The 17500-nt window shown below is 36.8% G+C and overlaps 2 protein-coding genes across 4 annotated transcripts in view; one reads left to right on the top strand and one right to left on the bottom strand.

The window, feature by feature from the left end:
* The window catches only part of LOC122254423 (uncharacterized), a 149061-nt gene extending 145176 nt beyond the window's left edge, over nt 1-3885 (top strand). Inside the window, exon 3 of the mRNA XM_043018107.2 lies at nt 1-3885. This exon is cut by the window's left edge and continues 800 nt beyond it. Within this exon, the coding sequence (XP_042874041.2) occupies nt 1-181 (181 nt within the window). The 3' untranslated portion in view covers nt 182-3885.
* Nucleotides 3886-4175: 290 nt separating this feature from the next.
* The window catches only part of btv (dynein cytoplasmic heavy chain beethoven), a 47822-nt gene continuing 34497 nt past the window's right edge, over nt 4176-17500 (bottom strand). For all 3 annotated transcript variants that reach the window (XM_086555608.1, XM_086555606.1, XM_086555607.1), the window contains exons 52-69: nt 12644-12780; nt 12301-12386; nt 11869-12032; nt 11415-11573; nt 10747-10986; nt 10458-10613; nt 10181-10300; nt 9855-10059; nt 8444-8604; nt 7930-8166; nt 7435-7672; nt 6933-7135; nt 6647-6770; nt 6440-6537; nt 5726-5935; nt 5416-5615; nt 5066-5267; nt 4176-4730 (exon numbers count right to left, since the gene is read on the bottom strand). In XM_086555608.1, coding sequence (XP_086411734.1) covers nt 4575-4730; nt 5066-5267; nt 5416-5615; nt 5726-5935; nt 6440-6537; nt 6647-6770; nt 6933-7135; nt 7435-7672; nt 7930-8166; nt 8444-8604; nt 9855-10059; nt 10181-10300; nt 10458-10613; nt 10747-10986; nt 11415-11573; nt 11869-12032; nt 12301-12386; nt 12644-12780 — 3096 coding nt within the window. In that variant the 3' untranslated portion in view covers nt 4176-4574. The remainder of the gene's footprint in view (nt 4731-5065; nt 5268-5415; nt 5616-5725; nt 5936-6439; nt 6538-6646; nt 6771-6932; nt 7136-7434; nt 7673-7929; nt 8167-8443; nt 8605-9854; nt 10060-10180; nt 10301-10457; nt 10614-10746; nt 10987-11414; nt 11574-11868; nt 12033-12300; nt 12387-12643; nt 12781-17500) is intronic.

Below are 17500 nucleotides of genomic sequence, written 5' to 3' on the forward strand. Positions count from 1 at the left end.
TGCTCACAAGCCAACTAGAAGTCCTGCTCAGCCCTGGGTGGTTACCCTCACGCCCTCCCACTCGCAGCCCTTTCCCACGGCGCCCTCGTCCGCCCCCACGCACCACGTCCGCCACGCCCACAGTGGACGGCGGCGGCGGCCACGGGGGCCGCTCACCCCTCCCACCTCAACTACTGCTTAGTGTATATACTTCTGCTATACCATTCTTCATGTATATAATCGTAAATAATATCTGTAAATACATAGAATACCAACGTATGAAAAAGGTCCATCAGAAGGGGACTTAATTTATTTGATCTTATTTATTGTTCGTTTAAAAAAATTCCCCCTGGAATCAAAGGTCCACCAACAATGTATGCGCTTGTCAATCTTAGTCAGTGTGTGAGAACTGGAGGGAAGTGTGAGATACACGTCAAGTGCTGGCTGCCCGACGCAGCCAAGAGATGGTGCTACCTAATCCTACCATGTGCCATACACTCGTCCTACTGCAACTTTAAATACTATATCAGTGGAGATGTCATTTACCATATGTAATGCAACATATCAGTGTCCTAGGTCAGTTATTATGTGACTCCGTGTGAACTAACAAGTTAGTTTGGAAGGAAAGTGTGCCATAATGGAAACCACTCGAGTTAGGACTTGAAATAGTGTTGCCATACACAACCAGTTGTCATTACGTGGCTATAGACTTTTGTGGTGTCCCACGTCTGAATTATGAAGATTTTTATATGAATGTCTTCAACATAAAGGACACATTTGTTTCCATTTGTAATGGAGACTATTTAGTCAACCAGTTAATAAGAAGTATTGGTCGTCATCGGTGTTGCAGCTCTTCCGGTCTCTAGTTTGTGTGGTGATAGTGCAGTGGCGGTTCTCTGGGTATGCAGTGGGCCATTTTTTCCGATGTGGAATTATCAGTGATGTTTAAAAATACAGACATACGTTAATTAATTCAAAATTTAAGTAAATTTAGGAAGATCATTAGTCACCATTTCCACTCCCAAGTCATACCTGCCTTACAAAGGGCACCGCCACTGTGACAGAAAGACCTCAGATGCTGCGTCTTCTTTCCAGAGCCAGAATTACTCTATTGCAAACGCATGACTTGACACAGCCGCGGTGCTGGTGACTAGTCTGTCTGGTCAGAGACTACTTGTACCGTCATTGGTGCAGGTTGTCTGGAAAAGAATGAAAGCTGGTCTCTAGTACAACGATCCTTTGTCTGTCGTCTTGTAGCAATGGATATGCAAGAACTGAAACCTTGTGTGTTCATTTCTACAAAAGTGAAATGTGTATCACTCGTCGGCAGCGAGTACCAAGAGAGTCCCAGCAACGACCGCGATGGCTCTGATGGAAGGCCCTGCTACTCCGACAAGACCAAGCCTCCTTGTATCTTCTGTTGCTCACAGTACAGCACTGCAGAGTAGCCCTCGCGCTACTTTTGTCCAGGGCTGTGTGGTCTGGAGGCTATTTTGCTCACTTGGCATTTGTACCACGCCTGATGAGGCCGCTCAACCCAGGCACGGCGGCTGCTGCTCTTCGGGATGCCGTATTTCAGGCGTCGAACATTTGGGGCTTCAAACACTGAGCGTCGCGGGCAGAGTCAGACGCTGGTCGCACACGAGGAGCAAAGACGTGGTGCGGTCCGTTGCAGGCCATGTAACGAACCAGCGCCCCTTGGGAACCAAGAACCACGTCAGCCGCCTCTGCCCGCACGCCCCAAACAGCGCCCAGGTGCTGGTGTTGTCACTCACGGGCAGAGAGGGATCCAGTACTCTCTTCTACCCGTATCCACCTGGGCTGACCCTCCTCCAGTCTAGTCACATATGTCTCTTGAGGGTCAGCCTGGCTCACAGAACGTCAGCTGCCTTCCTCGCCTTACTGCCTCTGTTACCAGCTAATTAGCTTAAGAGCAAATTATTCCGTTATATATAATTCGTACATATATTCATGTTAATTATTTAGCTTTTTTATCCACATCACCCACTTAATGATGTCCAAATTTTTTCATACTAAATTTGCAAAAGTTTTAGCATTGTTTGTAATCATCTTGCTGAAGTTGCACTTTTAATACACATACTGTACTTTTTCTCTTCTCAAAAGTGTTCACTGCTGTCCCAGCAGGCTTACATTAAGCATCAGTATTTTTCTTGGGGAACTAATGCATTTACAACACGATGATATTCCTGAAATGTTTTTACAGTTAAACCTATCAGTATTTTAACAAGAGGGTCATTTATTGTCCAAGTCACCCTATTCCATTGCCCTGATGCAGGTCCTTGTGTCCTATCAGCTCTCAACTTTGTCCTTGCAAAAGTTCTTACACATCTAAAGGCTAAAAAAAAAACTAAATGTATTAAAAGGAGCTCATAGTATGACTGTCTGGGAGTCTCTTTACTACTTGAACATTACCATTACATCATTGTCTCACACTCACTTTGACTCACTGCTACGTCAACACTTCTGAAGTGACTGGTCAACAGTGCACTTTTGTTAGTGGTTTAACATACTTTTAATAATTCTTTAACAAACTTACCAATGTCGTAATAAAGCAATGTTTAATATGTCATACATCATCTAACCCCATCATTAGCAACACACAGTGTGTATGTGAAAGGTAGAGATCCGGGAAATTAAATATTCTCGTTGAAGGAAAATGCACATCTGTTTCTCACTCCTGATGAAGACATGTCTTGAATCACTCAATACAACGTTCTTTTGTCACAGTCACTGCATATGGAATATCAGAACTCATTAATGCAGCTACACCTGCGTATTGCATAACCCAGTTCCAGTAACTATGGTTCTTTGATATTCATTTTAGGAAAGACTGATAAATATAGAAGTGTCATTTGTTATTATATACAAATAGATGGCTTTAACATCCAGAAGAGTCTATGAATTCACTACACAAAAATTTGAAAAAAAGAGAAACAGAGAAAATTAAACAACACATACAATATACTCAAATGCACATACTTTTCACCACTCATATGATTAATTCATATTCATTCCATTGCATTTAATATTAACAGCATGCACTTCATCTTCATTCTTTGTAATTTCTCAACCTCTACATTATCACTTAAGCCAAATATTTTTTTTCTTAATATAAGAAGCAAAGTTCTTTAGGCAAGATGGTATTGTATTGGTAACAAGCAGGCAGTCTGGCAAGGGAAGTGTTGAGCCTCTCAATTTAGTATTATTGTGCACTCAAACAAACAGGTCTAGTTTATTGTAATCCATAAAATCTCAGTAGGAGGAATCTGCTAATATCCAAAGTTTTGAAAGTAGAGAGATCAACAATTGCTTTATTTTTTTTAATATATCATAATACCTCTAGAAATGAGAATCAATTGTTTTTTTAATGTATTATCAATGTTTTCATTCATTCCTGCTAAAGTAAAGTGACTTTCACATTCACAGATATTAAGACTTGTCTCTATTTGCCCCAGTTAAAACATTTAAGATAGTTTTAGTTGTATTTAATGTCAAATTCCATATAACTATACAAAAATTCCCTTTAATTATTCCCTTTGAAATAACCTCCCAAAGTACGTATAGATGGTCTGTGTGCTTATTTGTTTGTAAATTGTCTAAGTAAATGTTCAGTACCATCTGTAACCCCCTTTTTATACCACATATTAATTATTTATGATTAATAAAATCATTTATGAATGTTAGTGTCAATATCAAATTGGATCTTTTATCTGAAAGATGTTTTCTTTCCTTCAGCTAGATTTTGGTAATTAATTTGAATTATTTAGAATAAAAAAATAGTGAGGCATTAAAAACAAATCAGTTGGCGTTCTTTTTATTTTGACTTGTTTCTCTGCATGTAGATATGTCAATGATATTGGTAAATAAAAGGTATTTTTATCATAATGATTCTCTTTTATTATCCAATTTTATCCAGAGATGATATGATCAAGCTTGGTACATAATTGAATAATAAAAAATGTTTTAAAGAATGCAAGATATCTTTATACTTATTTTCATTATGACAGCATAAAATGTAACTATGTGAAGATATTATTCTTTTTTTTTCCTATAGTTTACTCTGTGATTTCACATATCTTTTATCTGAGCTATTTCCATATTCTGAAAGCAAGCCAAACTCAAAACTATATAAAACATTTCTAACAAGGATATGAAAAAATGCAGTGAAACAAATATTTGATTTCAACAGTCCATTTACATCTTGTGATTTGCATGGGAAACAATAAATACAATTATATCAGTTGATCACATATAGAAGGCTACTTCTGGTACATATTATAAGTGTACTTACCAACAAGACATTTTCGTAGTGAAGTGCTGACTAGACATTATCATAGACTTAAAATAGTGAAGTTAACTTTGTTTCTGCATATTAAATAATATCATATATAGAACTCTTGTGCTTGATTTAAAATATACCTTTATTTAAAGCAATTACTTGAATTTTCTGTTGTAAAGCAACTTAGAAATAGCACCAACATTGAACAAAATATTACTGACTATGTTTCAGTGGTTGATGTTAGTTCTTATTCTACTTTCATATATACTACTCCTAAACATTTTACACTTTTTTTCTAAGTGGAAAGGAAAAGAGCTAAACCTGCTTGATGCCATTCGTAGTGAGGAGCTGGGCAAGGTATGTTTACACTTGCCACCACTTGTTCCCTGTTGGCCGAGGAGTAGACTGGCACTGAGAGCAGCTCTTCGTGATACACTCGGCTCTGCAGTTCCTGTGAATAAAAGGTAACCTCTCTTCATTTATTTTCCACTGAGAATGATATTTTAACATTTGGAATAAGTACATTTAAAGAAGAAAAATATTGATATATTCATGTAAATTGTTGCTTGATCATTTTGTCAAATATTTCATGATCACCTTTTGGCCTTCTTGGTACTAGTAATTAACAATGTTATGTAATACTAGTATATAATATTAATATAGAAGGCAATAGATTTTCTGACATGCAAGTATTCCTTACATCTATGTTCTACTTAGTATTCAGTAGTTTTATATGTATAATCGCAAATACCTGTTTTTTAGATGAAATATTAAAGACATATTTACCTTGGGCACCCAAGCCACAGTACAGAGAGGAGCAACAAAGATGCTTGTTGAATCGTGTGCATTATGCTGCAAGCGAGAACCATCAAATGTTGCCCCTTCCATTTGCAATCCTGACCATTTCATTGTCAGCTTTGCATCAGGTATTCCACCACGAGACCAGGATGTAACAAACACTAAGCTGTCCATGGAGATGCTGTATTCCCTGTAGGCAAAAATAATTTAGCAAAAAATTCCTCTTAGAATGAAAAACTTTATGACAGTTCCAATATGGAAGATCTCTTCACTTTGAAGATTATCAGCTTTAAAGAGGACTTAAGTATCACTGGATTTATCCACAGCTGATGCCTTACCTAGCAGTTTGTTGCCTGAGAGCATTTAGGAAGGTGGCTGAGTGAAGGAGATCAGACAGGTCCAATGGCTCTTTGAGAAGATTTCCTTGATCGCTTCTGGCTACCCACTTCCCAATTCCGTTTGCACGTCTAACAAGACTGCGCAAGTACTCCAAAGGATCCTCTGGGCCTTCCCACAAAGACAGCCAGCTAGATGGAGTCTAAAAAGAGATTTTTCAGTGAATCATCTTATCTTTCCAAGCATACTGACACCACATGGATAAAAAATGTAAGAATGTAGTCAGAATCCACTTAAGTATTTCAATATTACCTCTTGGCTGAGGAGGGAATCTGCAAGTTTCTGAACGTCACTGGTGAGTAGTAGTGTTCCTCGGATGACTTTTGAGAGCTGTGCTAGTGAACGATGAACAGTCTGCACGATGGTGATGACTGAATAGTATTCCAGCTGGATGAAGGACTTTACTGGTGATTCTGCTGTTGAACTTGGTGTTGCAACTTTGGCTTGGATCAAGTTACCACCCTGGAAAGGAAAAGTTTTCATTCAATTTGCCATAACTTTATTTTCATAAGTATTATCAGAAATGTATTAATTAATAGCAGTTAAAAAAATATTGAGAGGACTGAATTGGGAAAAGAAAGTTCTAAGATGGAAGAATTAAAATTGAGTTCAGACTAGTTTTCACTATCTATACATTTAAAGGATTACTAAAGCAAGTACTATGGGTCACAAAATGTAATTGAACCATCAAACATTTAAGCTTGATTGAGCTCTTTAGGGGGTAGACATAGAAATTGTTACACTGTGCTTTTTTTTTACATAGCAATAGTTAAAAACAGTTTTTTGGAACTTTTTGTTTTTCTTGTTTTTTAATACATATATCTTCCTTGTGTACATTCTTTTTTGTGCAAGTATGAGTGTGAGTGTGATTAAGTATGAGTGTGAGTGTGATTAAGTGTGAGTGTGATTAAGTGTGAGTGTGAGTGTGATTAAGTGTGAGTGTGAGTGAGACAAACATGCTCATACCTGGTTTAATTTTTTCCACAAGTTCAGCACAGGTGACAGCTGTGTGTGCCATTTCTCACGGTCAAACCGTCCAGCCAATTCAGGAGATCTCATGAGAACTGTCATAATAAAAAAATATTTTAATCTGTGAGTTATGGAAAGCAAATATGAGGAGCAGCAATTCCTGTAATTCATTTGAACAAATGTCCATTTAGTGAATTTACAGACCTTTTAGCTGAGAAATGACCTGTGTGCTAACAATGCGCTGCCATGATCTCTCAATGTTTGCTGGGAGACCAAAGTAACTTGGGTCATCCTCATCTGACAGATTTCTGATAAGGCTGGTGTAATCCTGGAACATAAAAAACAGCACCATTAAAGTCATGAAAAGACAATCCTTATTTCCTTTATAAAATCAATCAATATAACCCTGCTTTCTTACCATCTTTGAAGATTTATAGAATCAGCTACAGATTCCACATTCCACATAAGGTGAATTTTCTTTGAATCTCACCTGATAATTCACAGTGGTGGGTAAAGCGAGACTCTTGGCAAGCTGGTCAGCTGATGGCTTACGGCCTCCTATCACATCATTGTTGAAGAAGATGCGAAGATAAGCATTCAATACCCGAATGTCCCAAATATTGTCTATGCGGCCTCCATAGATTGCATTCTCAAAAAGGCCATAAATGAAATTCCACTTGATGTCACCAGTTCCTGGAAAAAATATATATATAATTTTATCTCTCCCTATATATACATCTATATATACACATCTAAATGCATCATCATCCAGGAGAGTGATGCCTCACTTCTGCATACACTTTATCCAGATTTTGGTAGTTAGCAACAAGCAAAGCCAAGTTATGTGACCAGTCCTTGTAAAAAACAACAATAGTTCAGTAATATCTTTCTTCCCTTCCAAGGATTTTTAATCCATCAAGAATACATAATTAAATTCAGCCAAACAAGTCAAATTAAAATTAGGCCACAAGACAAAAAAAAAAAAATTGTACCTGCTTGCTTGTATAGCCTGTCAATGATTTCAACTCCAGCCTTCAGGTCTGCGTAGGAAAACTCATAGAACTTTGACCATCCCTGGGGTATGTAGGTCCTCCGTTCCTGAACAATGGCATGGAACCAAGCCAGCACAAAGAGGGTCTGTGATCGGTTCACATTATTATCACGCGCAATCAGTTCTGGATTCCAAGAGTCGTATGTTCGCTGGAGGTTTTTCTTGATTCCTGCTGGGGCCTGCAGGTGAAAATTTATCCTTAAATACATCTTTCTTCATTGATATGTAAAAGGTATTTAAGCTTATGTGCCCTGGCCTAATGAACAAGTGATACAGTTATGTAAGATATGTTTGTTGTAATGTTCTAGTTGCTCTGAACACTATTAAAAAAGAAAAAAAAAAGAAGACAAAACAAATACCCTACCACACATGTACAGGGAATCATTACAAATACAACTAATGATGAGCCTAACATAACTTCTGATAAGACTCTTACCTCATAGGTAACTTTTAAGCTTGTCTGCAACAAAATAGGAGTAAACTTGAGGTGGGGTTCTGCCGTGAGCCAAAGACGGAAGTTGTCATGAGGCTGAAGGGCATTCAGTTCTTTTTCAAACGTCGGCAGCCAAGCGGTGACCAAGTGCAGGTTCTTTAAGCACAGCCAATGTCCATCTCTTGCACATTCACGGAGAAGTCTGACAGCTATCTCACTCTGGCCCTGACCCATTGCTACCTGTTATGTAAGGGAATTGTGACTAAATTATAAACTGCACAAATTCTGACAAATATTTCCTTTTCTTACTAATATTGCTCTCCTCTTAAAGAGGGAACCTCAAGTTGGAAAACTATTCAGTAATTAAATATAGACTAATCCTGTCATGATTCTTAAATGTACCAAAATAAAGACTTTAGTATAAAATAATGATAATAAAAAGAAAAGAATGATAAATAGAATCTAACAGCAAAGTCCTTCCCACACGAAGAGTCACTATTCTAAGTTATAATCTTACCTCATGATAAGCACTTGAGCCCACAGTACTTTTAACAAGTTCCAAGAGCTCCTGAGATGGGTCAGCACCAGGAGATATGATGATAAGTATGGGCTCGGCTGCTGTTGTCTCTGACAGAAGTCGTCGCAGATTCAGTGCTGGTGGAGACAGCTCCTTCATTCCTGTATAGAAAAAAGTTAAGAGAAAAGTTTCTATTTATCTATAAAAATCAAAGTTAAACTTTTTAAATCTAACCTTTCTTTAGTTTATATAAATATTTACAATTGGCTTTCACAATGAAGTTCAGCTAAAATTTAAAAAATATGATGTTCAATTCAATATTCAATTGTCTCAGTCATTTTTAAAAAAGAAATCTATTCCAAAGTATAATTAACTAGACTCATTACCTAGTATTTAATTAAGATTTGTATTTAACAAAACATTATATAATTTGCAGAAAAAGTTTAAATCAAAGAAACCAAAAATTAAACGGTGTTCTGATACTTTACACTGGGATGTGGAGGATGACCTAGTATACTGCATGCCTATATTAGTGAACAGTATACATATGTGCACATATAGATAGATAAAGATAGAAAGATAGATAGAAAGATAGAGAAACAGATAAATAGATACAAATAGATAGACAGATAAACAGATAAAGTAATAGGTAGAGATAGAAAAATATAACATACATGTTTTTCATTTTCAACCATTTATATTTTGCCTATCTTGTGCAGGTATACCACTAACATCATCATCTTTCAGAAAAAACTACATCATATATATCAATATAATTGCGGAATGTTGTGCATCTCTCACCCCACCATTTCTAGCATATTATCCACATAATAACACACCCTTGATTATGATGGTGCATATACACCAAAAAATCACATTGCAGATATAGAAGCTGACAATACAATTAGCGACAAATAATCTTACAATATTACTTTACTAATTTAACTACACAGTCACATTCAAAGATTCTTAGTCAAATCAACTCGATGAGAATACCTGATGCGTGTATTTTACTAACAACCTCTCCTTCTGGATAAGACAAATCAACATATCAAAGTTAGTAAACAGTTCCTTACATGAAAAAGAAAATGCTTCTTATATTCAGATAGTGAGTCATGATATTAAATAAATAAGTCAAAAGACTATACCATTGTATACTTAAGCCTAAAATCATAAACTTAAAGAAACTCTGTACATTGACATTTATATAAGTTGCTACATCTCTACAAAAAATCATGTTATCTAAAAATAGTATATTAACATCATATCAAATTCCATGGTGACAGCTATAAAAAAATCTTGTAAAATTGCAGGCCACATAACACTGTCATTTACCTCAAAACAGTATAACATGGATAACATGTGGGAATTCTCCTTCCTTGCAACTAAACCAAAAATATTAGCCACGCACCCAAAGCTCTCGTCACGAAGTTCACCATCGCAGATTGTAGACGGTCTGGCCTGATAGCCTGAATAATAAGCAGCTGCTGGAATGAAGACAGCCTCTGGTTCAGTTGGACAGGGAAGTCGAGTTCACAGTGGTTTGAGTTGGAGAAACCAGACCACATTGACATGTCATCCAAGTTCAGCATGTCATACAAGGATGGGAAGGTTTGCTGTGGAGAAGAAAGGAATTTTAAAAATACATGTGTGGTTGTGTGGTTGTGTGGGTGTGTGGGTGTGTGGTTGTGTGTATGTGTGGGTATGTGGGTGTGTGCAAGTGTAAGATGATCCTACCTTTAACAGGGCCACAGCAAAGGCTCTTTCTTCGTCAATCCAGTTTGGAAGAGCTTCTTTCAACTCTGTAGCATCAGCTTTCACATCAGTAACCAGCTGTCCTGTAAATGCTTGCCATTCCTGTAAAATAAGAGTGTAAAATGTTTTTGAGCTTTTTTTCCCCTATAATTTATTAGTATGATTCTGGTCAGTGTTTTTCACACTCAATTTTTCATCACATTTAACATTACTAAAAATCTATATATGTAAAATCAAGCTCATCCCAAAGAGTGCTTACATTTTTCTGGAATAGCTCAGGGTACATCCCATGAACAAGATGGAGGCCGAACATAAGCCGATCTCCCTTGAAGAGTGACCGACTGATGTAGCTATAAACAAGGTCTATCAAGGCTCTCTGAAGCACCTTAATACGGGCCTCTGTGGCACTTCCATCCTGGAAAAGAGATTTTTCTTTGCAGATCACAATTTGCATAGAACAAAAATCTGAGAAAGGTTGTTTTCAGATTGCAGGATTTATCTAATCCACTAGAACCTATGCACTGTGAATTTCAATCTGAAAGTCTTACCTGTGGTGTTTGCAGTGCTTTGTGGAACAAGGCATGGAAGGAATTGAGGCTGAACTGATACATATTGTTAAGTTTGGAGAGATCAGAGATAACGAAGTACAGGTTGGCAGCAGACTGGGCCAGGGTAAGGTAGGCCTTCCTCTCATTCTCCAGAGATTCTTGCAAAGACACTGATTCTTCAAGCGAATTTTCAATTGTTGCTGCACTGGATTTTGCCTGTTCTAGGGATGCTATTAGGACCTATAGGGATAGAAGTAGGCAAATTAATTAATTTACTTGGACAACCTTTGGAAAACAATGAAAACATGTATACGATATAATTCCAGTCACAAAAATGGAAGGGTGGTGAGAAAGAAATGCCCTATTCACACCACTATATTATTCTAAATGCCACAGTCATAACCACAATGCTACCCCTCCTCAAAGCAAGGAGCCAGCAGTCCCTAGCTGCCAAGAGAAGGGTAACATGGGTTGCATTATTTACAAACCCATATTGTTCACCCCAACACAGTCATAAAACACATTTTTGCTCATTGGCTTCAAAGCCAGGAGTGAGGCTTTGATGTTTATTCTAATACTGTGAGGGGTTTCATAATGTAATCCCAGAATAAAGTATGGTTTTACTGCACTTTCTTTTTTCTTTCTTAAAGCATTCCTAATCAACATACCTTATTTTCTAGGATATTGCCTTGAGACTCAGCAAGAGTCGTGAGCAGGTGGTCTTCCAAGTTCACAAGCTGCACCTTCAGGTCTTCCTCTTGCCGCAGAAGTTCCGTTCGACGCACTTCCAACTCTGGCTTCTCAACCTGTAGTGTGGCTGCGAGAAGCTGAAAATATATAGCATTTGTTTTATTGTTGGTGGTGACAGAGTCTTGTACATAGAAATCATACCAAAATGACATAAAGACAAATATATTTCGATATCAAGTTCATTCATGTAAGTATATGTTTTCCTTGATTTTTTTTTATAAACTAGAATCAATGTCATTTTGAGGAAGTTTAAAGGATTCCCCCAAACCACAAAAATTAAAAACCACAAAAGTAGAAACCACACAAAAAAAGAAAATGAAAAAAACCCTTCCACTGGAGGTTTTGGTCCTAAATCCTAAAATTTTTCTTCACCTGTCCTGTCAAGCCTGCTCTTGTGGTGGTGAAATTAACTGTTGTCAGGATTGACATGACATTTGGTGGCAATTCAGGGGTTGGGATTCGTGTGGCCAAGAACAGGCGGAAGTTCTCATTGAAGTCTAAGGTCTTGTCTCCTAGTTCAATGACGAAGCGAGGTCCTAAGGCATTAAGAGGAAAATTATTACAATTATATTATTTTAAGTGTAAATTAACTGTAAACCAGCCGTAAAGATGAGAATTTCAAATAAATTCTAGTAAATAAGTATTAAGGTTTAATTTTTTTTTCTAGAAATATTTTAAAATACAAAATAAATAGATGAATAGATATTTCATATGTCTAATAAATTTTAACAACATCTAGCTCCAAGCATATGGTAAAACTTAAGAGTAATAGCATTTCCTCTGTAATGTTATGAGTGAAATTACCTTGGCTGATGAGGTCTCCTCTCAGCAAGGGGAACAGGACAGGATCAACTCTGTCTACTTCTTGAATGATAAGAATTTTGCCAAACCTGAAAAGAATTTGATAAAAAAATGTTGTTGTTATCCCATCAGGCCTTCTATGCAAAAAGTTTTATTACAGATTAGAAAACCTTTGATCTTTATAACAACTAAATACTGAGAAAGAATTTTCCCTGTTCTATTTTAATGAAACCACAAGAAAATATCTTAAAGTATATAATTCAGATTTTTAAAATGAAGAAAAATAAATAAACGATAGGCAAACAGTTATGACAAATCAAATATGATTAAGATAACCACTACATACCTGACAGCCAACTCCAGATTGGTTGCAAACTTGGGGTCCTGCTGAGTGGTGATTTCAACCGTTGAATTTTTCAGGTGTTCACTCAGCCAGGTTGTTGCACGAGATGATGGGTCAATCAGGAAGGGTGTCATGGCACTCTGTTATTTTTATGAAAATCCAGAAAATTTTTATTTCATCTTTGGAGTGAAATTACTGAGATGCACTGTGTAACCTTACATGCATTCTGTGTAAGTTTGCTGTCTGTATATTGGTATGTCTGTTTAGAAAATTATGAACTGCACTTTCATCATTTTCCTATTAGTTGGTTGCAAAGTTATCATTGTTGAAATGACATTCTTAACAGTGCAAATCATCAAAATGTGAGCAGCAAATAAATAGACTTTGAGGAAGAATTAACTTTTAGATGCCTCGTCTTTTATGTCACAAGAACTGTTTCGTTATATGTGATTTTTTGTTTTTGATGTCAGATGACATGAATGTGTCGTTTTGCTGTGCTATAAAACATATTTATATACAATGGGGAATAAATTAAACCAAAATACAAACGTTTTGTCTGAAAATTCAAAGAACAAATATAGGTGATATCAGTTGAAGAAAAGAATATAAAAGAAACATATACACTCCCTAAAATACTAACTGATAGTACAAATTATAATAAGTATAATATACTTTACAAATGAGGAAAGAAAGATATTAACTGCTTTGTTTTGTGAATGAGAATAAACATATATATATATATATATACATAAATGTATATGCAAACACATATATATAAATGTGTGTGTGTGTGTGTGTGTGTATGTGTGTGTGTGTGAGAGAGTGTGAGTGTGAGTGTGAGTGTGAGTGTGAGTGTGAGTGTGAGTGTGAGTGTGAGTGTGAGTGTGAGTGTGAGTGTGAGTGAGTGAGTGAGTGAGTGAGTGTGTGTGTGTGTGTGTGTGTGTGTGTGTGTGTGTGTGTGTGTGTGTGTGTGAGTGTGTGTGTGTGTGTGTGTGTGTGTGTGTGTGTGTGTGTGTGTGTGTGTGTGTGTGTGTGTGTGTGTGTGTGTGTGTGTGTGTGAGTGTGTGTGTGTGTGTGTGTGTGTGTGTGTGTGTGTGTGTGTGTGTGTGTGTGGGTGTGTTGTGTGTGTGAGTGTGTGTGTGTGTGTGTGTGTGTGTGTGTGTGTGTGTGTGTGTGTGTGTGTGTGTGTGTGTGTGTTTGAGTGTGTGTGTGTGTGTGTGCGTTTTGAGAGTGTGCGTGTGTGTTTGTGTTTTAGTGTGTGTGTTTGTGTGTGTGTGTGTGTGTGTGTGTGTGTGTGTGTGTGTGTGTGTGTGTGTGTGTTTGTGTTTGTGTTTGTGTTTGTGTTTGTGTTTGTGTTTGTGTTTGTGTTTGTGTTTGTGTGTGCGTGTGTGTGTGAACAAAAATACAAATACAGTAAAATGTTAATAAATATGAAATCAAAACCAACCCCAGTAAGAAAGGAACAATAAATCCCAATGATACAAATCAGACTAGACTCCCCCTCCCTCCCCCCTCCCCCCAAGACAATCAAAACCTCTTATTTCATCACCAGTCCAAACTCAGACCATAGCATTAATAATAATAATAACAATATTGATAATAATAATAATGATAATAATAAAAATGATAATGATAATGATATTATTAATAATAATAATGATAATATCAATAACAATAATAAGAACAATAATCATAGTAACAACAATAATAATGACAGTCGTGAGAAAAACAACATATAGATAATCATGACTTCATATCCATAAAAAACAATATCTGCAATATCAAAATGGAAATAAAAATACCAATAATTATGATACCTATACAATCAAATAAATCCCATAAGAGCATCTATGTATTAGTGTGTCATTTTCTATCTTCTAGAATTTTTGTGGAAATCTTCACAAAAAAGCATGCAAGGAAATTAAAATATTAATGCATTACACACAATCAATATTTTACTGATTTTAAACGTGAAAGCCAAATGAGGTAGATGCTAGAAAAGATTAACTTAATTTTTTTGTCAAATTTAATTTGAATTTGTGTTTAGAATGTTCTCATTTTGCACGTTTGTTAAGAGTTACAGATATTTACTACACTCTTTGTACTTTAGGTATATATAAGGTTTTTCATTGTCTCTTATAAACAGGGTGCATTATAGAATAAAAGGACTTATGGATTTCTAAAAACTAGCCCTAACATGTGGTAAAAATGGAGGAAGACCACCAATAAAATATAGGGATGCACAGCCTCCTGGTGTCCTCTCACAATGATGCCCCAAATCCTTATTATATTTTTTTAAAGATATTCTGCTTTACTAAAAGATAATGAAAGAGATCAAATTCCAGTAACAATGATACAGTAAAGACATTGGACCTCACTAACAAGAAAACATTAAAACCGGGATAAAGAATTAAAAAAAAAAGCTTGTCTGAAATCCCCTTTCAGATTAACTTCAGCACCTTTTTCAAGCTTAATCAGAAAAGAGTTCTCTAATCTAGGGTCAGAATATCGGCACTGGCATAAAATAAATTCCTGCTTTACAATAAATTGACTAGTATAGGAACTTTACACCTCCTATTTGAAACTGCCATGTCTGGCATGTAATGTATAAAGTCATGCAAGCTATTTTATGGTTAATATATATTTTTATAGTTTTTATAATGAAGCAACTTAAGAAGAGTAATAACATAAGAGTTATAAAAAACAGCAAAAAATAAATATGAAGAACACATAGTGCCATGGCTTCACTTGTGACGATGCTCCAGTGAACTTTGTTTTAGCTCGGAGATAGATCTGAAGAACCAATGGGATTTCTCTTGAGCTTTTCATGATCATTTAGTGAATTAATGTCAATTTTTATTATTCTGGAATAAATCTATGGTAGTAAGCAAAATACATACATAGACAATATATACATATGTGTGTGTGTGTGTGTGTGTGTGTGTGTGTGTGTGTGTGTGTGTGTGTGTGTGTGTGTGTGTGTGTGTGTGTGTGTGTGTGTGTGTGTGTGTGTGTGTGTGTGTGTGTGTGTGTGTCTGTGTGTGTGTCTGTGTGTGTGTCTGTGTGTGTGTCTGTGTGTGTGTGTGTGTGTGTGTGTGTCTGTGTCTGTGTCTGTGTCTGTGTCTGTGTCTGTGTGTGTGTCTGTGTGTGTGTGTGTGTCTGTCTGTGTTTGTGTGTGTTGTGTGTGTTGTGTGTGTGTGTGTGTTGTGTGTGTGTGTGTGTGTGTGTGTGTGTGTGTGTGTGTGTGTGTGTGTGTGTGTGTGTGTGTGTGTGTGTGTTGTGTGTGTGTTGTGTTGTGTGTGTGTGTGGTGTGTGTGTGTGTTGTGTGTGTGTGTGTGTGTGTGTGTGTGTGTGTGTGTGTGTGTGTGTGTGTGTGTGTGTGTGTGTGTGTGTGTGTGTGTGTGTGTGTGTGTGTGTGTGTGTGTGTGTGTGTGTGTGTGTGTGTGTGTGTGTGTGTGTGTGTGTGTGTGTGTGTGTGTGTGTGTGTGTGTGCACACACATGAGTGAGTGATTTTACAAACATATCCCTTGGTAGTTCATCCTCATCAGCCAAGATAGAATATAAAACAATTAACTCTTTTTATAACAATACACCTTACCCTTACTCCAGCTGCTGATGAAATCTACAGGCAAGCATAGAAGAGGTAATCAAACATTAAAGCAAGGGTAACAGGAATTAGAATACACTTTAGGTCTAAGTCATTACAATGAGAAATTCTCACATCTACTAAAAATATAAGAAAAACAGATTCATTAGGCTCAATTACTTAACAGGAATTATCAGGAATAGGAACAGGAAAAACTAGGAATTACAAAGCTTCTAAGGATTATCAAAGATCTGTAATACTACATCTATAACAAAGTACATGCACTTATCAAAAAGTTAGCAATTATACACAGGAGCATTTGAGAAAAAAGATACACATAGATACACATGTACCAATACACATGCACATACATTCAAACATATACACAAACATATGCTTGCATGCTCATGCATGCACACACACTCACTCGCACACACGCAAACACACACACACACACACACACACACACACACACACACACACACACACACACACACACACACACACACACACACACACACACACACACACACACACACACACACACACACACACACACACACACACACACACACACACACACACACACACACACACACACACACACACACACACACACACACACACACACACACACACACACACAAACACTCACTCACTCACTCACTCACTCACTCACTCACACACTCACACACTCACACACTCACACACTCACTCACTCACTCACTCACTCACTCACTCACTCACTCACTCACTCACTCACTCACTCACTCACTCACTCACTCACTCACTCACTCACTCACTCACTCACTCACTCACACGCAAAAGCATGCTTAAATATAAACACATATGTATGTCAATATACATATAGATGCAGAAACACTCATAAAAACAGAAAGACACAACACAGCATAAAGATAAACACAGTTAACATATACAAATCTCTATTTAACCAAGGTGATAAATGTACCCATTCAAATTCATCTGAGGACAGAGCCAGTTTCTTAAATTCATATCTCAAAAGCCTACATACTCTATCCACAAGCAATACAATTACCCATGCTATAAATAACCATCAGTTCTATCAGTTGTAGAGAAAAAAAAAGAAATTCAAAGCCACACACAGGCAAATGCTGTATACACCTTACCTTCTAGATGAAACATTAAAAAATATTTTTTTCCTAAATTAAACATATATGTAATCCTGTGTGTTAGATGTTCTGGCCATTAACTTTATGACATTTCCTCAAAATTCACTTACTGCAGCCTCTAA

This window comes from Penaeus japonicus, unplaced genomic scaffold, assembly GCF_977035675.1.
Source record: "Penaeus japonicus unplaced genomic scaffold, GWHDUDI00000001_assembly GWHDUDI00000031, whole genome shotgun sequence".
NCBI lineage: Eukaryota > Metazoa > Arthropoda > Malacostraca > Decapoda > Penaeidae > Penaeus > Penaeus japonicus.